The sequence below is a fragment of the Dufourea novaeangliae genome, unplaced genomic scaffold, assembly GCF_001272555.1.
Source record: "Dufourea novaeangliae isolate 0120121106 unplaced genomic scaffold, ASM127255v1 scaffold141, whole genome shotgun sequence".
Taxonomy (NCBI): domain Eukaryota; kingdom Metazoa; phylum Arthropoda; class Insecta; order Hymenoptera; family Halictidae; genus Dufourea; species Dufourea novaeangliae.
In genome coordinates this window covers 1,436,932-1,459,188 of record NW_015374017.1, presented here as the reverse complement: position 1 = coordinate 1,459,188, position 22,257 = coordinate 1,436,932, and the positions used below count along the sequence as shown (strand labels likewise).

At 41.9% G+C, this 22,257-nt stretch overlaps 1 protein-coding gene across 1 annotated transcript in view; it reads left to right on the top strand.

Moving 5' to 3' along the window:
* The window catches only part of LOC107188832 (synaptic vesicle membrane protein VAT-1 homolog-like), a 35,886-nt gene that overhangs the window by 9,662 nt on the left and 3,967 nt on the right, over nt 1-22,257 (top strand). The window contains exons 2-3 of the mRNA XM_015577199.1: nt 13,416-13,545; nt 18,471-18,686. Of these exons, the coding sequence (XP_015432685.1) occupies nt 13,416-13,545; nt 18,471-18,686 (346 nt within the window). The remainder of the gene's footprint in view (nt 1-13,415; nt 13,546-18,470; nt 18,687-22,257) is intronic.

Below are 22,257 nucleotides of genomic sequence, written 5' to 3'. Positions count from 1 at the left end.
ACGATATTAAAAAATATTTCAGACGATAGTTAAATAGTATCAGAGGGGGGAAGCACACTTTCTGATGTAACTTTTTTCTCTGTGGACGCGTAGAGGTCATACGAAGGTCAATTTTGTTTTTTGAAATGGAATCGTATATTTTTTAATGCACTACCCGATGCTAGTCGTGATTCTCCACATAAAGTACTAAGTCACTTATGGCGAATTTGTGGATTAAAAAATAGACGATTTCATTAAAAAAAAAAAAACAAGGTTGACCTTCGTATGACTTCTATGCTTCAACATAGTAAAAAGTTACCTCAGAAAGTGCCCCCAGAAACCATTTAAATGGGACACCCTGTATATAATACTTCGTAGCCCAGGGAACTGAAGAAGGTCGAGTCTCCACTGTTTGCGCTCACCTAGTATTCAAATATTAGATCGGCAAATATTGGGGGCGTGCGTGTTCGGTATACATATTCCCGCGAAACGTGCACACTGAACGATAATTTCGGGCCATTGTAATTTATAATAACAATTTCTCCACGGGCGTGACTGATATACTATATACACGGTGTATATAATGTGTCCGAATCGAAATGTATCGCGTCGGTTACCGAAAGTACATATAATATTCATGGGCGTGCACGTGTAATGCAACGACTGTGTTGATATGTAATGATTATCGCACGAAACACGAAATAACAATTCCAATAAACGGTCGGAGCGAAAATCAATTTTGAAACTATCGCGCGATCGTTAAATCACTTTGAAATCGTACCTGGCTCGCTTTCACGAACGGGGATTACGGTAAGAGGATCAGAGAGACCGCTGACGGTGTAGTTTGCTACTTTGTGAAATCAATTGTTTAAAGTTCCTGACATGGGGGTCGTGTAACCCCTCTCTCGAAAATCGACGTTATATTTACCTTCGTGGCAATTACTGTGTTGGAAAGTATATACAGGGTGTCCCAAATGGAAGGACGAGTTCAGTGACCCTTAGCATGGAAGAAGTATTAACCTTGAAAAAAGTCAAGGTCACCGTGATATCTAAAAAAAAATGTGCAAAAAAAATCAGATTGTATCCATCCGATACGTCCCTTAAAATGCTACATAATTTATTAAAACGGTTTTTTGATATCCAATAGGAAACGAGTTCTTTCAGATAGTAGTTCGTATTGACACACCCTATATATTACAGCGGAAAGTCGTTAAAACGTGAGTTCCGGAAAACCAAAAATATTTGACGAATACATTTCATTTTTGTGGTACTATACATATTCGTAGGAGAATCTGTTGAATCTGGATAGAAGCCCAGACAAGAAGGGCGGCGGCGGTTCGGTCTATCATGGGGGTTTCACGGTGTTCCCGTGAAATTTTGTGCGCACGCACGTGTACGTGTGTTGCGCGTGAGTGTGGAGGGGGTGGTAGGAGTGTAGAAAATACGGGTGTGGTTCGATCAATACGGACATCCCATGGATCTATCGGTGCGAGCACACAGGTATAGAAACCGAGGTGAATCACCTCCTATTATTGTAACTGCCTGTAGCGAACTGTTCAACGACAACAAAACGGGGAGGGGGGATACTACGTTGGAAAATCCAAAGTTGAGAATTTTCCGAAAATCTTCTATAAAAACACCAACGAATCATTCCTCGAATTGAAAGACCGTAGCAGAAGATGATGTTAACATTGTCAGACATAAAAATCAGCTAAGTATGAAGGTACGTTTTCACGTGACAGTAAATTGTGGCTTTTATGGTCGTGACATTAAATGCTTTTTGATTTTTGTCGTTGTGAATATTAGATGTCGCGTTGTCGTGACATTGGTTTATATTGTCCATACAGTGTCACGACAAGAAAAGTCATGACTTTTACTGAAAATTAATACACTTTGACATTGAACCCTAATACAGGTGAGAAGAGTTACCCTGTTTCGCCCTCCGTAGAAGATATTCTTATTTATCCATAACAGTGGTGTCATGAAACATTTTTACGCATTTTCAATAGTTAGAGAAATAATAACTGTGTGTATATACACTTGAGACGGACATACTTTATATACAATTGCCCGAAAGCCGCGTGGCTCAATGCGGGGTTTCTCGTGCTCAGCGCGCCCGCAGCGACACTTCTGTTGACATTCCGCTAGTGCCACTCTCCATGACTCACAAAAACAATAACAGCTCGCATTTGGGATCCGCAGCTGTTCTTACCGTTTCACGATTCTTGGTGTCTACATCTGGCCGGTTGTGTACCGGGTGTCCTGGTACGATTCGATCGACCAGAGACAGGAACTTCCCTAAAAATCGAACACTTTCTACGGGGAATCGTTAAAGGACACCGTAAATGTTTCCCTAAATGGAGAAATTACCGTCGCTGAAGAAGTAATTTCAAGTACATTTCATTTTTAAGCCATGCACGTAAACGGGCGATTTAACTAACCTTTTAACGCCTACACCCTTTAATCGTTACTTCCAAATTATAAGACTGATATATATGTTGTTTATTGTTACTTTGAAGACGAAAATATTAAAAATTAAACAAATTAATTTTTTTTCCATTCTTTATCTATTTCTAAATATTTGAATTTTTCAACTAAAACCGGTGAAAACCTAGTTCACATCAGTGACGCTACAGATCCTTGCTGGTAAATATTAAATATTAACCGGCGACAAAATTTGACGCACTTTTCAAAAAAGCGTTGCAACGCTATTTAAACGTTAAAGAGTCAAGTCGAAAGACTTCCGAATGTTTAACATCGCTTGATTAATTTCTGAGCTACGTTCAGTTGTTATTTAGTCATTATTTCAGTGTCTACGACGGAAATGATTAGTGATTTGACTTAATATATTGCGTTAATAGAGGGTGTTCACAAGTGTCTCGATTGGGGTGTAAAATTAAGAAAGAAGTCAAATTGTCGTGTCTGACTCTACAATAATTGATAATACAATTATTGTATAATAATGTTGAAATATGAGAAGTAACAAAATACTACAAATACATTTTAGCATTTTTCTCCTCCAGTATTTCGGATATTGGGTCGTGATATACATGTGACAAGAAGGGTTTTTAGGTTAGGTTTACTTAGGTATCCTCCGTCACGGTTGATGTGTACAGAATTTTAGTCATCTGATTAATCGAGGATACCGTTTTTAATGGCTCCGTCTATTCTCAATTAACATCGATGCCTCTGTTAAACTGGCAGGAAAATATCTCTATGATACATTACCATGAAATCACCCTGTCCATTCCATGTTTCTACGTCGAATTTTTCATAATTTTTTTTTCATAATTGTCATCTTTTTTTCCATACTTTCATTTCACAATTGTTTTTCATATTTTCTTTTTATAATTTTTTTTCATACTTTCTTTTTATAATTCTTTTTCTTAATTTTTCTTTTCATGCACATGTTCTATTATTCCGTCCATCCGTCTCGTGCCTCGGCGGACAATCAAAATTCCACTAGCACCTACACGTATCAACGCAATTGCGATATAATACTTCTCTCGTCGGACGTCAGCGGGGTACATTTCCATACTGTTGTTATAATTTATGATACCGTCACGTGTTAACATATTAGAATAATGTACATCTGTTTCTAATTGCTAAAGTAATAATATCCGTCACGATGTAAACACGTCCGTTTACCGTATTCACCGCGTGGAGAAGAAGAATAACGCCAATCGATCGGAACGAGGAATATAAAATCTAGAACTTTTTGTTTGTCAAACGATGTATATAATCAGTTCTGTATGAATTACCATTTTTGAATTTAACCAAATCCGTTGAAATTTGCGGGTGTTAGAGATAATCGAAAATTTGCAAAAGTTTTCGAGAAAGGAAAACTTAGGCTGCGTCTACACTATATAGGATAACACGTTAGTTATATAGCAAAGTAATACAATTTTTTAGCTCTCCTGGCAAGTGCTTAGGAGCCTTCGAACACTCATTGAGGATTTACTGTAATTCATTAAAACGTTTTCTGTATTTACAACCAATAGCTAACGAGCTATTTTAGATAGTAGTTCTTAGTGAATCACCCTATATGCAGTTACATATCGACAAATATCGTCCCCCATCACTAACGTACACACCTAGAGCCCGTGACCATCGTGTGGCCGTCAAAGCCGCGCTAAACGAGCACCGATAAAAAGCAACAAAGAGCTGCTGTATCGGCATTCTCTCGCCCCGTTTGAAAACAATTGATAACTCCGTGGTGACGGCGGGGTCATCTATTGTCGTGCAAAATAATTATTGCCCTCCGTATATTTTCTCTCCTGTCTCTATCTGTCTCATCCCGGTTTCTCCCGTGTTTTTCCATTCTTTCTGCGTGCGCGGTGGTGTTTACCTTAGTTTTAAAAGACGCAATTTAGTTACACGGAAATTTTTTTTCTATAAAATTCGACGTTGTAGTTTTATTTTAGTTATTGTTTATTCTCAGTCATTTCACGATTTAAAAGTGGTACAAATAATGTCCCACTATATGCAAGTTCAAGTACTGAAAAAGTTGGACCTTTTTTGCACCACTATGCATCAATCTGGCCTGGGGCGCCGTATGGCCCTTTATACTTTTTATCAATTTTACCAATTTAAACGCAGAAAGGGAGTTGCAGAAAAAGTGTGAAATGATTTTTCAGTGGCTTGAAAATCAAATTCCTTGACCCCCTGGCAACCAATATTTTACTACTGAATTTACGTCGAAATCGTGGAAAGAAATACATATACGGATCGCGGATCACTTTAGTCGCAGTTTAATAACAGATACATCCCGTCACGGATATAACGGTCGCAATCTCAACTCGACACAGCGCAAAAACAAAGTGTCGTCGCGATTGGAGACCCCTCTCGTAAACAAATCGCCCGCGTCCTCCTTGTCGCGACGAAGTCCGCCTGATTAGGACATAGGGTATGTGTCCCAATTACTACGGAGGCTTCAAGCCAGTTTGTGCAATCGTATATTATTTAAAAAATACTACTACATGAATTTCAGATTCTGAATATTAATATCTGTCGCTAAACAATTCCTTTTTATGGAGGAATTTTTTTAAAATAAAAAAATGAAATCTTTAATGTATTTAATTAATTAAAAACAGATGTTCTTATCTGTATTACGGAGCCCTTTTAAGTAGCTGCAGATGTATTTCGGTGCTCCTTAGTTTCAGTGTCTTTGAATGTCGTTCCTAACTTAACTTTTGTGAAGTAGGGCTATTGTGTTCCAAATATTGTAGAATTGTGGTAAATCATTTAATACAAAAACAAAGGTGATTATGTAATTTAATTGATGTAATATTTAGTATAATTCACTTTTGGTTTAACGCTTGCCACCAAGTCTTTTAGATATTACTCCCGAAACTCCATATCCATTGGAACTCTAAATTTTGTTTATACTCTCAACAAGTGTATTAATAAATAGATAACACGTCATTTATGTAGAACATTTCGTTCACTGAAAAAAAATTCCCAAACAATTTTTCAAGGCTTTACAGTGGTAAGATCCCTTAAGAAACCGGCTCCCGACACGCGACTAATAATATAACTTGATACATATATACCGTTCCAACCGTGCGTTTACGTCGACAGGATATCTATCAGAGAGGAGAAATTTTCCCCTCTAATTGCTTCGAACATAAGAGAGACGTGGAAATTTTAGAGATCTCTGGAGTGTATACAGGGTGTCCCACCAAACTTGAGTACCTTCAATATCTCACTTGTTTTCAAACATACAAAAAAAAACGTTAGGGGAAAACATTTTCCCATGGTCATATTTTGTGAAATTTCAGGGTCATCGATTTTTTTTAAAGGGCACACTAATAGTGTGACCTTGAGTACAAAAAAACCACAAATGTAAGAGAGTAGATTTGAATAATAAAATAACTACGATGATAGAGGGATTAGTGCAGAAATGTATCAAAGTTGGACATCAGTTTGAGCATTTATTAACATAAATTTTCTGCAAACCACAAGCAAGTGAGGTATACTAAAGGTGCTCACGTGAGGTGGGACACCCTGTACATGAACGTTTCTATCCGTGGATTCTCCTTTCCGGGGCAAAGGACCATTTTAAATCGCATCGTTTCTCGGGGGAACTGAAAATTAGTAGTAGGGGACATATATATATATTTCTGCCGCTTTAGGGAATTCCGTGGAACGTCGCTCACGGACCGCGATAATTGGGACTAACGCGTTTCTGCTCAGAAGCACATTGTCTCGAGTTAACTGTCTTCCTGGCCCCCAGAAGCAGTGTTATCGCAGCGATGATGATGACTTTAGAAGTGAAAAACACCATGACGTCGTCGTCTATCTCCTTAATTTCATGGGAACGACTAGAAAGAATGTAGAAGCTTCCAGATACTCATTCGGCGAACTGGATTGTGATACGTAGATGAATACTTCGTTTAACTAATACTACTTGAAAGGAATAATTTCAACGTTCAGGAAAATAGATATCGCATAAAGCTGCCTTGGTCCGGAATATCTGTGTCGAATATAATTGTCGTTCCCGTAATGCTTTTCCATGATCCCATCCAATAATACTTTTTTTATGCTCAATCGTTTCACGTACTGACACACTACGACTACACGCGAATTTTGTGTAATCAACGATCAAATGTAGGTACATACCTACACTATGTTACAGCGCACGCAAGAAGGTTATGTTCATTTCGAACAGAGCGCGCCAAATACACCGTCGATCTTTGTGCAACGCAACGTATTTAGTATACAAGCACACGCCGGTAGCCATTTATTTATAGTTAGAGGTAGGACACGCGACAAGATCAGCATATGTGTGTATGTGCATATGTGTCTCCAACTCGGAAGATAAATGACGGTTGAAAAGAAATTAAACCCGGCGGAAAGAGCACGTCGAATCGATCCGTGGCACGGTTTTAATTCTTCGGTGCCGTGGCGTCGGGAGTCCTCCTCTTGGACATATGGACGACGACGGGGCCTCCGTGACGCGTTTTTCTCTCACACACATACACGCCTCTGTGGGACGACGTGCAGGAATCGCCATTGCGCGACCCCGAGCGTCGCCAGACGCGGAGCAAGTCGACCAATCTCTTGCATACACTTTCGCTTCGGGCTCGATGAACGGGATCGGCCCTGATACATACCGTCCTCTCGAGTAATGCTCACGTGAGAGAGAGAGAGAGAGAGAGAGAGAGAGAGAGAGAGAGAAAGAGAGAGAGAGAGAGAAAGAGAGAGAGAGAGAGATTCGTGCATGTGATTTCATCGCTGCCACGGGGCAGCTTATAGTTTCACAGGCGCCTCGATGTCTTCCTCGACGATCGATCGGACCCGCCACGGCTCCTGCAAGTACACCTTTACCCCCCACCCCCTATTTATCACGTGACTGACGCGTAATAGCAATTGGAACGACGGGGCGACGCTGTTGCCTCGAAACGACGATTCCTTTTCTCTCTGTTTTTCGCGCACAGGTTGTCTCGGCCTCTCCTGTTATTGGATCAGCAATTAACGCTTCGTAACTTGATTCCAAAGATAGGTACAAAATCATTCGTGCTGTGAATCGTATAGTCAGGTACTGTTAATTGAATTCAACAGTTTAATTTTCGAAACAGATAAAGAGGAGTTAATAGATCCTTGCAACCCTCTTCGTTCAGCTTCGAAACTATTCAATTAATTCCTAGTGCCCCCGACCCACGCACGCCCAAATATTCGGGCACGGTCAAATAACCGGGCCGTCCGAAAGGTCTATTTTCTCTCTCCCACTGCTTTCGTTCTTATTTCCCCGATGCTTCTCTCGGGGGTTCCCTCTTTCGCCTCTTCTATCCCCCTTTGTTTTATCCGTATACTTCCTTTTGCAACTCCCTCGCCCCGATCTTACTTTTTTTTTTTTTGTTTCCTATCTCTTTCTCCGTCCCATCGTCCAAGAGCCTCTCCCTTCTCTCCCAGGCTATATCCCTCTTTTATTCGCGCCGCACATGGCGTGTGCGTGACCCTGGGGTGCGTCGTTGCATGTCGCGTCCGTGCTCGCGCGACGATCGCCCGTTCCCCTTCTCCTACCGGGGTACAATTGCCCAGTGCCAAGAATGGAGGAAAATTATTCCCCTCAATTCCGCGCAATTTGAACGAATTAAGCGATCGCGAACCGTTGAGCCCCACGTAGCACAAAGTCCTGTTGGAACTTCTGAAAACCCCTACCCCCCCCCCCCTCACTCGCCACTTTCTCGCCAACGAGAACCGGAAACTTTGTGCAGACATTGAAACACGAAAGGTCCTCCCCTCTCGAGTATTACTTCGTTGTCCAACAACCGACTTCCTATTCGAGAGAATATTCAGGGTATCCAATAATCGATTCGAAGAAACGAGGAAAATATATCCTCGTATTGAAGTTTTTTTGTTTGTTTGTTAAAAGCCTGTATGTGGGTATATATTATTTATCTTAACACTTAATAACTCTTTTGGAGTATCTGCTGCTATCCCGCTGTTTAGGATTACTCATAATTTCGTTTATCTTCTCTTCTTTCTTTTCCTTAGGCATAACCTAAATTTTGTGTTATTTATATCCTGTAATTTATCTTCATACTGTCGTGTAACTTAAATAATACGGTTAACGTAAACTTAACTAATTATATAAGTGAATTAAAAATGTTTAGAGTAAATTTTTAGTATGTAAATTAAAGTTTTAAAGTTCAAGGTCACTTCAAGGTCATACTATTATACATAGCTAAATGTTGGTTATAACATACAAAAAAAAAATTAAGTGCATATACGTTAGAAAACATTGGGTGACCTTGAAAAAAAACCATTAAAAAATGACACTTCTAAACAATTTTTGCCGTCATCAAATTCGTCTCTTCAAACCATTTGAACTGTGTACACCCACGAGCAAACTCTGCTTCCACTAGGGGAAAAAGTGACGTAGGAGAAGGGCCTCCTGCCACTTGGTAAATTTATTTCAACTACTGAAATAAATATTAAAATGCATGTTAATTTGGCATAAATTTCAGAAACTTCCGAATTCAAAATTGTAGAAGGCCTTTTCCCTGCGCCACTTTTTCCCCTAGCGGAAGCCGAGTTTGCTCGTGAGGGTACGTAGAAAATATTTCTCGTATGATAACAGATAAAGAAGATACTTAGGTGGCCTGTTTTAAGCGGAACACCCTGTATACCGCGTGTGACGAATGCGCGCGATACGACACGGTTCGATCATCAGCGATGTGAAACATCAGAGGCGGCAGGATAAATCGTGGCGAACGCGGCAGATGATTAAGCCACACACACACACACATAGGACGTCTTCCCGTGAATGAAAATGTTTCGTGTCACGCGATCGGCTTTAAATCACGTACAAGTTATCCGGTTCCCGGGCGAGATAATTACAAATGGGTCGAGGCCTGTGTCTGTGTGAATTCGACTGAATTTCATTACGCTTGTTCAAACACACTGGCCACTACTGTTTCACGATTTTCGATTATTCCGTGTTGGATATTCGTTGGGTAAAACATCACTGGAAAACTACTGTCCCCACGAACAATCGCTTTTCAGGGACCTTTTTTTTTATCCCAGATTTGATACTGTGTGATAGACGGTGACACTAAATTCTGATGCATCCTATACCGGGTGAGTCACCTGAGAATGACTTCTAAAATTTTTGAGTTGGGAAGAAATGTTTGAAACGAAAGTTTCAACGGTTCTTGTTGCCCTCCGAGTGGGCCCTCGTATTTCTCTCGCGAAATCCATTAAGGGGCTATGCTAGTGTGACGGTTTCAGAAATTCGGAAATTTCTTTTTTGCAAATTGCAACAATTTTTTGATGAAGAGCAAGGTGTTTTATATGGCCCGGAATAGGTGATTAACTATAAGTATGAAACATTCAATAGTGTTCCTTAAAAAAATTCCCAAAAATTGCCTTATTATATAGCTGTCACACTAGTATAGCCCCTTAAAACCTCCGCGTGAAGGTTGGAAGCCAAAAAGAACAGTGCCTCCTCCGCACCATTTTCCACCCATAGAGTCGCCGAATAAATTCGTTGGCCGTGAAAATATTGCGTTTCGCCGTTGATTTTTGTTTGACAAACATTCTCCGAGCTATTGCGTCGCGAACGTTACTACGTCGTTCCTGATAATAAGTGACGTGCAGAGGAATATGCCGCGCGTGGATCTTCCATCGATCCCATCGTTCCGTGGAATAGCCCCCGTCAACACGTTGGAGAACTCGACAGAGAATAGGTAGCATCGACAGTTAATTAAATAGCCGTACTTTTAGAAATTATAAAGACAGACATTTTTCTACCACGCACAGCACTTCGCGCCATTGTCCTGCGCGACCATAGAACACAGAGCCCTGATCTATATCTTTCGCCGCCGCTGGGCAAAAATGTTTTTTACCGCCTTGTATATTTAATTATAAAACGGAGGAGGTGGGTACTTATTTTCAAGCGTATAACAAGTAGTTAGTAACAAGAGAGTAATCACGGATTCTCTTATCGTCGCTTGACCTTGGATAGTTTCATTATATTCGGCGTGATTCATTGTGGCCGATTGCTGTCAGGAAATTACGCAGTGTGTGAACGTATTTCTGCGTGTGTCACCAAAGCGTCGATAAAATTTTACGACGACGGAACTTGGGCAGAACGGGAGCTGAAAAAGGGGGTCGCGAGTGATAACCGTGTTGTGGAGCTTTCACGAAGACTGCTCCCTACCGTTATGACTACAGCACAGATGATACCTATCCGGAGAATGGAACGGCACACGTAAGGTAGCCGTGGAGGAAAGATCTAACGCGAGTTTAATGTTCCCGGGGGCAGCTTGCTCACAACTTCCGGTGCGGATCGAACCGTAGAGAGAAAGAGAGAGAGAGAGAGAGAGAGAGAGAAAGAAATCTGTAAAGGATGATTCACTGGGGCTCTACAGATGTGTGTGTGTGTGTGTACATAGATGCTTAGTGGACTGCATGCTTCACTAATTCACGTGTCGTTTAACCCTTTCCATGTTAATGTCGAGTATACGTATTGTCATGAAAAGATGGCATTTTTTTGTTTAACGACGAGTATACTGACAAAAACAATTTGCTATTTAAAGTAAAATTTAGGCGAAACAAAGAACGTATGTGTAATTTTAACAAATGATAGAATATTTTAGGACGAAATGAAAAAAAATCACTCGAAAAGGAAGAAGTAAATTCCAGTCAAAAGGAAGTAAGGGTGAGGGGGTGGTGTTTCGACGTGTGTTTCCTGTTAAGCTTCCCCGTCAACGAGATCGATCGGGGAATACCAGAGAAGAAGAAACAAAAAACGTGTTTTTCATCCAATTTTAGCCATCTCCGTTCCCTCGGATTCCAGGCGCGAAAGTGTTACGAATGCTTATCGTAAAAGACGAAAATAGAGTGTGTTCAAGGAGGGGAAGGGAGAGAGGGGGGGGGCAGATTTTCATGGTTCCGGTCTCCCTAAGGAAAGTACAGAGCGAATAATCGTGTCGGCGCAGAAAGACGGACCCCTCCCCCCTCCTGGGTCACGCGTGAATGCTAGCACGTGAGTAGTCGACTCGCGCGCCTCTGTGCTTCGTACTGGTTCAGATGAAGGGGCTGGGGGGGTTGAAATAGAACGCGTGTTTCAGGTCCCGTGTACGCTGCGAGACCACCAAGCCGACGCGTGGCGTCTCCAGCGTATAAATACACACGTGTGGCGTGCGCGCCAGGTTACCTTCCAGGCGCTCTTCCTACCCTAAGCGTTCCCAAAGACCCGAACGACTGGACTGACAGACAAAGAGGGATACAACACAACCCGGGAGAGGCGCCACGACGCCTAGACCGACGCCTGGCGTCACACGCAACGCACCACCGGGACCGACTGTGAAACGCTTTATCAAAAGCTTTACCTTACTTCGACGCCCGCTCTCGCTTTGTATATATATATATGACCTTCCTGGAAAAACGGGGGCGACATTACTCACGAATATTTTATCTCTATCCAACTTATCCTTCTTTTTCGCGAAACTATTACCAGGCGTATACTTACGTGTCCGATGTCTATAGCAACTCAATTTTCATGGAAACGGACATCGTATTCGCCTGGTGTGTGTGTTGTGGTTTCGTGGATTAATGTATTGTGGTACGGTCGATACTTCCTTTGGCCGTAAAAAGTAAGGGAGATTTTCCTGTTTGGTATAGTTACTGAAGTACATCCTAAGAATAGTTTAGAGTATAATCACCGAAGTACACCCCAAGAGTAGTTGATACTCGAGAGTATAGTCACTCTAAATAGAGTCTGACCATTGGGTATAGTCCTTGCAACACTATAGGAAGTATGGTGATTTTACAGTGGTCTACGTATTATGTGTTCTTTTCTAATCAGGCGATTTTGAATGCTCTAACCGGTTCACCACATGAAACTGCAATTTGCAACCGTTGTAGGAAAGATGGTATTCGAAAAACGCGTTGCATCGTTTCGTTACATGTGTTTGTTTTACGAAGATCCGCAAGCGAACCAGTAAAACGCAAAGTCCAGCCATTGCTGCCGTTCTTTTGTCGCGCCGTTATTACCGTTCTCCCATACGATTACACGAAACATACATTAAAAAACCTGTTCGCTCGCCAAGCTATCCGCCCCAGCTCGAAAAACAGACATCGATAAGGTCTATTCACATGACCAGCAGCGGAGCGATTCTTTATTCCACATACGATAACCGCAATTGTCGTGCGCGTAATTATCCTGCGGCATGACTCCCCGATATTTTCTCTCCTCGTTTGTCGCAAAACCACATTAAAAACTAATAAGCTCCCCACGTGTTACGCGGGGTGTATGTTTGAACGCTCTGCGTCATCGATCGAGTTTCGGTCGTTGTGTGTTTTCTTCGTGATATATGTATACTAATATACTGTGTGTAAGAAAAATGTTAGAGGACCCGAATATGGGAGATTCGTGAGGTGATTTGAAACAAGTTTTTCCTTAGCGAAAATGTTATCCGAGGCTTTGTTAACGAGATATTAAGGAAAAACCCCGACCAATCAGAGCGCGAGTCTGCCAGCCGAATTCCCGCGGTAACGTTGGCTACCAATCGCAGCGCGTAGTCAACGTTACCGCAGGAGCTCAACCGGCAAACTCGCGCTCTGATTGGTCGGGGTTTTTTGTTAATATCTCGTTAACAAAGCTTCGGAGAACTTTTTCGCTAAGGAAAAAGTTGTTTCAAATCACCCCTTTCAAGGAAGTACAACTATTCTGCGACACCCTGTACATTTGTATCATAAAAAGAAAACAAGGAAATATTGTTAATAAGTAGAACTGGTGTTCCGAATTTTGGTGTTTAGAATTGGTGTTCAAAACAGTATCTTGAAAGTGAAAGCATGCATGTGACACGCCGCGGCGTTTTTCCTAACAATTACAGACACATATGCCCCGGGCTTTAACGTTAAAAGCTGCGAGTATCCGATTGCGCACCGTTTACTTTACATGAAACGTGCTTGTCTCTTTCCAGCGGATTGAGCTTCCAAGATCTGATGGCCAGACAGGGTGCTATCGATTCCCCGCCGAAAACTCCTTTTATTATGGGATCCGAGTGCGCAGGTGACATTGAGCAGGTCGGCGAGGGCGTGGAGAACTTCAAAGTAAGTAAAAACACTGTGAAGGGGGGGGGTGGCCACCTTTTGGGAAACTAAACAAAAAAATAGATATTCCATCGCGACGAGATTTTATTTCCTTATTTATCGGGCAAGTTTTTCCCTTGCAAATTTTCTCGAATCCCCCCCCCCTCCAATTTTTTGTGGCCGCTTCATCACTATCAATAGATAACGGTCTGCCGGTTGCTCCCATTTACCCTTACCGACAACGTGAAATGCAATGTGCTTCCATATTACTTTTTGCGTTAACACTAAAAGAAAAAGAAATTACGTCGCGTATTTCGTTGGAGGTACAAGGTGTAAAAAAAGGTTTTGTCGTGGCTATCATGTGTGGATTCTACACCTTTAGACCGGTAGAGATCTGTTTAAAAAACACTTCCAGCAAAAATGACCTTTACCTCGAAATTCAAGGTCAAATTGTTTTCTTACTGTTTCGTATTCTACTCGTTACAGGGATGAAAAGTCTCGAAAGAACCGTATGTTCCTATCTACAACACTTTTGTTACACCCTTTATAACAAAAAGTGTTACGCAACAGCATGTTATATGATATTTTTCTGTTTGTTTTTCTAACAAGTGTTACAACTTCGTTAATATAACGTGTTATACTATATAGTGTAGACGCAGCTTAAGTGTATAATCGTCACATGCACATGGGGGGGGGGGGGTAATATTTTTCCCCTTCAAATGTGTTTAAATTCGAACGAGAAGATCGAGTGGAGACATTTATGTTGAACCAATTCTCTTCAGAGGGACGATTACGTCCAGTTTTCCATGATATTTACCGCAATCCACTCTACGCGATATTTTGTAATTGAACCTTTCGAGTGAACTTTAAAGGGGGTTGCTTGTAATTAAAAACACTCAATTCCCATTACGTCTCGGGGGATCGTTCATAACGAGTGCCTGCTTTTAAATTCCTCATTAATAATTCTCTCGAGTCACTTTTACTGGTGAGTCTCTATGAAGTGCCCCGATCCGTTGGTTAAAGTGGGGAGGGGTGTGGGGGCGTCGCCTGTTACACATACACAAAAAGCACAAATCGTGTGGTCGATCCATTTAGCGCGCGGATTCTGTTAATGGTATTAAATATAGCGAAGTGCCCCGAATTTTGCAGTTTGACGTCATCGAACGGGGATCGATGAATTCCCCCCCTCCATTGAATACACGCACTCGCAGCCGCGGGCGGTGAACTAAAAAAAGCCACTAGGAAGATAAAAAAAAAGGGGGAAATTTGTTAAATCTTCTCACGTTTATGTACACACGATGTTGAAAGAACTAAACCACGAGGCAGCTTACGTTCGCATACGCAATAACGTTTCTTGTTTGGCCCCTATCGGTGCGAGTTTAAAAATATTTCATTCTCCTGGAGTCCTATGGCCGGGTCACCGACGAAGTGAATTTATTTTCTCTTAATTTCAAATTCTACGAGCACGATATGCTATTCCTCTGTGCAAGTTCCATAGGAAGTCAATACAGTCCATCTTGAAATTCGTAAAAATAAAATAAGGAATAAAATTTGCAAAAAAAGAAAACAATCCATGCTTGGTGTATATTTTTATGGTGGTGACTATCGTTGTACATGTCTGGGCGTTTTGTGAAATTTGGTTTATGGGCCACGATAGACCCTCAGCCATTGACTTCGATGATCCCATTGCACTCCGATGGCTAGGACCTTGAACTTGAGGATACAACTCGTCGAAGCTGATCTCACAAGGGAACACTATTCGTAAATTTTTTTCCATTTAAGTATTTTGAAATAGTTTAAAATATTAATCATTCAAATTGAATTGGTAAAATTGATAAAACGCCACATGGAGCCCCAGCTAGATACAATACCATACGCGGAAGCTACCTTAAGGCCGCTTTTCCTCATTGGTCGCGCGTGTTGTTCTCGACCCTGGAAAATATTAGACATCATAGTCGTTGTCGTCGTCCTGCACGGTGGCGACCGTGGAAAAAATCGATGGGAATGGGGCTGACTCGAGGCAATAACTATCGACGAGGAGAGAGAAAGAGAGAAGACGCGCGCGCGCGCGGCGTTTTTCATGGGGAACGGAGCCACACCAACCCCGTCTCGCCCACGATTTGCATCCATTATCATGTCAAACGTCTTCTCCTCGCGTCCTCTCGTCCTTCCCCACCGTCGTTGTTCCTTCCTGGCGTTGTGTCTAGACTAGGATGCTTCGTCTGAAAATTTTTCCGTGTAAACGGAGCGTAACCTTCAAGGGGCGAGAAATTGCTTACACCCCTCTCACGAGAATACGTTTTTCTTTTTTATTGCGAAGATCGACACCTCTGAATATTAACAGAAACACACACAAGTTCTCTGTTATTGCAGCAGCTCCTCTTCTTACTGGAGATTTCTACTCTTTCGGTGTGTTCTCCATTATTTAACCCTATTGATATGCGGCCGTATCTTGAGGCCGTAAAACGTTTATTCCAAAGGACACGACCGACCGAACGAACGAACTTCGAAGGTTTAGATATTAAATTATAATCTCTGAATAAGAAAACAAACCATGAAGTAGGAATGTAATCGCAATAAAATTTAATGTAGGTACACGGTTACTGTTACTTCTGGGAGCGACTCTAGTTGCACCATAGCAGACATGGGGCAAATTGGTGAACTGGATGAAAGATTCCGAAGAACGAATGAAAGATAAAAAAAAAGTATTTCGTCATTTTTAATTGTTTAAACGTGGAAATTTCCATTTTTATGATGGAAAAATATTATAACGTCTAAAAATCCATGTGTCTGAATTAATGTGTATTCTTAGAATTTACCCTATTCCGCCCCGATCATCATTTCGAACTATCAACTTTAGCTTCTTGCTGGAAAAAAAAAATTGAAACAACTCTCTTCACTCCCCGTTCAGTCGGAAAAACCAGAAACGCACAAGGTCTCTCGAGTACATTGTAGTGTCCAACAAAGGGCGGATTTCCTTCCGTTGGGTCCACGAACGGTTCTTTCTTCATCCCTTGAAAGGGGACGCTCATCCAAGTTCCTCCTAGAACCACCCCCAACGTCGGGAAGGGAAGGGGAGGGTGGGCAGTTCCATAAAAGAAGAAATAAACGGACCAACTAGAGGGAACTGAACGGTCACTTTCTGCGTGTACACGCGCGCAACAGCTTTGAAGGGGGTATTTTATTGTAGCCGGTTAACAAAATCGATTTCCTTTTCCTTGTACTTTCTTGTAGCTCGGGGTCTCCTGAAAATATGTTTCTGAAGTATTATGGTTAAATTCATAAAATTGTTAAACTTGTAGAAGGATTAAACGCATTTTTCTCAAAACCGTTTTTATTAACACATTCAATGCTGGTAGTTCTAGTGTTAAGGAACCTCAAGGAAGTCGATGGGGCGAAAGAAAGGAGTGGGGGTCGCGCAGGGTGCGTCCACCGCGTGCGATAAAGGGAAGGAAACGCGAATATTCGATCTAGGAAGGGCTCTGCCCTCCCCCCCCCTCACGGTCGTTTACACGTGCTCCGTTCGGATATCTGACCTCAAAGCCTTAGTTCGAGGTGATTCGCGAGTCACGAAAATAGACCACCAGCTCGAGGCTACAGTAATCTAATGGCGGGGTGTAGGGATGTTCGCGATTCCGATTCGATTCTCTTGGGTAAGACATGTCACTGTCATGTACAACACATACAACACGAAGTGATTTAGTACATGTACCGATTCCATAATTTTTATTTTCTTGTAACAGAATAACGAGCTACTGTTCCATCAATCAAGAACTCTGTTCTCCATACTTTTAGCCCTGTTAGTCTATGTGTTGTACAGTTTGTTCCACAAGAAAGTGTACAGCAGTATTTCAATAATACCTAACCTAAAAAAAGAACTTCTGTACTTTAAAGTAAACTTAAAAACGTATTGTACATACATGGCAGCCACGTGTTACTCAAGAGAGTCAACATTCTGAAGAATCGAATCGGAATCGCGAACATCCGACAAGTGGAGGGGGAGGTAAAAACCAAGTGGTTCCCCCTTGTTTCCTAGTAAAAAAGGTACCGCGCGGGACTACAGATCCCCCATCCCTTCTGGGAAGATTAATGCGTGAAAAATTCAAGGATAGACTAAACGCAGAATGAACAATTCTGAACTGATCTCTCCTCCGTTGGAACTTCTCCTCGTATTCCGTGATGCAGGGAATGAGGATGGGGTCCCAGCCCCTTCATGATATTATCCTAGAAGATTGTTGAATGTATTCCCTCTCCCCTCAACGATTTGCATATCGGGTGGATGATCGTCGAGTTTATAGGGCGCACGTGAATTGATGGTATACAATCAACCGGGGACGATAGTCGTGACGTGTGGTGAACTCTGAACGAAAGCTCTTTTCGCGGGGGTTTGGTCCAAACTAAGATCTTTGGAACCCAGAATCGTTGTCGTCGGCAGTTCCATGATTTTCGGTAACAATAGGACTATTCTCATTATTTCTTCCAAATTTTTAAATAATGCTCCGCTATTATAACATCGTATTTTTTTTAAACAATTTCAAAATAAATGGTTAAAACATATTTTTTTTAACTGAAATAATTTTTATCTGGTACTCTTATGTCTCCACTATAAGCATCCACAAAACTCATTTTGATCAGTTTGTTACTTCGACAATTATGATTAGTTGAACTGAAATGTTAACTCCAAAAAGTGTCCGTTTTCGCGTGAAATGATCCTATAGCAATTTAACACTGAGGGACAGTTTGAGTTGGGAAAATGAGGGTTAGGTCTCTTTCTATAATAACAATACTGTATCAGGTGTTACCAGCCTCATTCCTATTATCTGACATCAGGCCCATTGTCAGCAAGCCACTAAGTGGCGTCGTGGATCACTATTAAAATAGTCCTTCCTAAACAGCCACGACATAGAATTATAACGCACACTAACCATTTGGCTACTTATTTTCAGGTGGGCGATCGAGTGGTCGCGTTTCCTGATCACAAAGCGTGGGCGGAGCTCGTTGTCGTCCCGGCGACGTCCGTTTTCCCGCTGCCGCCTGGTATGAGCTACCTCGATGCATCCGCGATCACCATGAACTACACCGTCGCGTACATTCTGCTCTTCAAGCTGGCCAATCTGACGCCCGGCAAGAGCCTTTTGCTTCACAGCGCCGGCGGTGGTGTGGTAAGTTCCATCTCATCATCACGTGCAAAGCAATAGATCGTCATAATTATCGAGAGACAACAGATGCAAGAATCGTACAATGTTGTAAATTCTAAACGATCGAGAATCATGTAACCATTTTAGTACCTTGGAGCCGATACATCGGTTTTGTGGGTTTTCCAAAAAAATACCTTGAGTCGATATGTCGGCTTTCCATTTTGAATATAATTTAAACACATCTAACGACTACAAGACCTATATTTTTGAATATTTGTTTTTAGTATCCCTAACGTATTTCACGTCTACTTTTTGATATATCTTCAATTTCTTAAAGAACCAATTATTTCAGAAATCAAAATAATTTTATTCTAAGGGATACAAACGCGAAGAATAAAGTTAGGAGAACAGTGCAGGATGTTAAGTTTTCCTTTGATTCTGCTTGTTACTCTGAAATAATTTAGCTACGAGTTTACATTTACTACCTTATGCCCCTTTCCATGAAAGTAAGAGAATTACTTTCGTGAATTTTCAACGAACCACAATGAATTCGGTCTGTTTCGTGGCTCTTGCTACTATGAAAGTGTATACTAGTTTCTTCATCAAAGAACCGTATCTTTATGAGCAAACGCGACTCCCACTAGGGGAAAAAGTGACTTAGGGGTAGGACCTCCTACAACTTGATAAATTTATTCCAAGAACTGAAATAAATGTTCAAACGAATGTTACTTTGACATACATTTCAATAATTCTCGAAACTAAATGGCAGGAGGTCCTTCCCCCCTATGTTATTTTTTCCCCTAGCGGAAGCCGAGTTTTCTCGTAAGTGTACCCTCGCGAGCAAGTTCGGTTTCCACTAGAGGAAAAAGTGATGTAAGGGAAAAACCTTCTACCACTTGGTCTCGGAAGTTATTGAAAATTATGCGAAATTATCATTCGGTTTAACATTTATTTCAGTATTTGAAATAAATTTATCAAGCAGTAGGAAGCCTTAACTCCTACATTGCTTTTTTCCCCTAGCGGGAGCTGAGTTTGTTCGTAAGTGTACATATGAAATAGAACAAATACAAGATGAGAACAAATGCTTTTATGCGGGTAGCGTGTATAACCGTGTGTGTACCATTTCCATGTAACATAACCTAATCTCGGTCTCTAGTCTGCCGGTAATTCAGTAAACCTCGAGAATTACCCGAAATCGTTCTCTAATTCGCTAACGGAGGCACAAGAATACGTCTGTAACTTCGTTATTTACCATTTCCACCGTACCGCCGCCTCCGTCCCCATACATTTTCCAGAGGAAGTCAACCTGCGTGTATTTCCACATTACCCTCTAGCCCGGCTTCCGGGCAGCTCTCTTAATCCATATCCCGGGGAGAAAAGCGGACCGGGCGAGATTTTCTCATTAACGCGTGTTACCGTATCTCCACCGAAAATTGTATGTGTTTATGTTCATATTTACCGAAATAAATAAATAAATACTGATGCGTCGTGAGAGGAAAAGAAAGCTGTGTACTAGTGATGGCGATAGGTTTGAACTGTATCGATATATTCTATCGATACGTATTGCTACTCAAAGTATCGATACACATATGCACATCGGGAACAAAATATCGATATTATCGGTCACGATACTTGCAATGAAAAATTAGAATTAATAAAGTCCAAGAATGAGAATAAATCATTTATTCAAGTAGATAATTACTAAAAGGCAGATTCTCAGGTAACAGCGTGGAAAAGAAATCGACCGATCGCAAACTTTACGGGAAGCTCACGGATTGGTCCATTTTCCTTACGGAATCCTGTCACGGCAAATACAGCGATTCTATCGAAATTTCGGATATTTACGGCTCAAGTATCGATACTGGAATATATTGTCACATTAAATATCGATATCTGACTTGTGGAAAAGTATGAATATTCGAAATATCGATATACTCTATCGCAAATCACTACCGTGTATGTACTGGTTCGCCCGGTACGGTAAACAACCGGGTTGAATAGCAGCAGCTCAAGTAGTGTCTGGCCCGGAAGCTGGAAACATGGGCGAAATCGAATTAAGCCGCCGTTGTCCGTGTGAACGGAGCTTAAGGGCAGCAGCGGTACACGTGATCTGTGTAGTGCGCGGCGGTAGTGGTGGGGCGTGCGGTCTCAGACGGGCGCGGCCCGGTTGACGGTGGTCGATGAGAGAACGAAGGGTTGCCAGGGCAACCCTCACACCACGCACACACACACCCCCGTCGTTCTCTATTCCCTCTCTCTCCTGTACCACCAGCAGCATCCAGTCTCTCCCCTCCCCAGTAGATTTTCGTCGTCTCAACTTCCAGCAACGGTACAGAGGGCTGCGGGGGCGAATGTAGTTAGCTTCGAGTGTAACCTGTTGAGTCGTATTGATCCCGACGCGCGGTATTCCCCCGCCCTCCCCTTCCTCAGTCTTCTCCTTCGACGACATTGAGTGAAAGAGAGGGATAGAGGGAGAGACAACCGCCTCCGTTCTTCGTTCAGCGGCGCGCGATGACTGCAGGGTAACTTGTTCGCGCGCGCGCGGGGGGGGGGCAGTAACCTTGTACGTCTCTTTGCATACGTATAACTGTTCTCGAGCGCGTCAGCCACGAGTAGTTTTCCGACTGGATAGATATGGGGGAGGACTGTCGTTTTTTTACAATACTAATGCTTGTAATGGAATCTAATTCGTTGACCCTTTAACGCCTAGACCTTTAACCCTAGAACGATAACCTTCTATTTTTTGGCGTCAGTAACACCGTGGGATCGCGGCGATCCGAATTCAAATCTTAATATTTGAAATACTATTTAATATTTTCGAACTGTTCTTTTTTAGTTCCTTTTTAAACACTTTAGGAAATAATAACTGCACAGTGTGATTTCTGTTTAAAGAAATAAAGGAAAGGTAAAGAAAAGCTGAATGTTCTAATTTTCACGTCTGTAAGCAAGGATTCCAACTTTGCGGGGTCGCCGGTAACTCCAGGGTGGCGTTCCAGGGTTAAATCCTTATTTTAAAATTATGGAAAATTATCTGCATATACCGTAAAAAAACATGGGTAACCTGGAAGAATGCATTAAAAAAAAACGCGATCCGATTTGTCTCTTGAAACTACTTAAATTACGTGAAAAATATGTCCTGTATGATCACAGAAAAGATATTCAGGTGGCCCGTTTTAAGCGGAACACCCTTTATACACAAAAATACAAGAAAATATCTCTGGTCATTTTTAAATAATTTAGGAACGAAAGGGTCGAAGATTTAACCAGCCTGTATACAACTGGAAATCGACCGAAAAATAAGCACACCTATACCAGCAACGAAATCTTAAACGCCAGAGCAAGCAGTCGCTTATTTAAACGCGCCAGCCCCCCTCCCTCCCTCCCCCACTTTCCACCTATTGCCCCTCCTGCCCCCTTCGCGAAACGCTTCGTTGCACCTCGGCATGGACTAGACAGAAGACAATCCGTTCCCGGGGAACAATATCAGCGTCGTCTCGGGGTAAAACCTCTACGGTCACGCGCATGAAAACCGCACTTTTCTCCGCTGCTGTCACGGTATATATCATCTGGGCAGGACATACACGGGCCTCTTTCC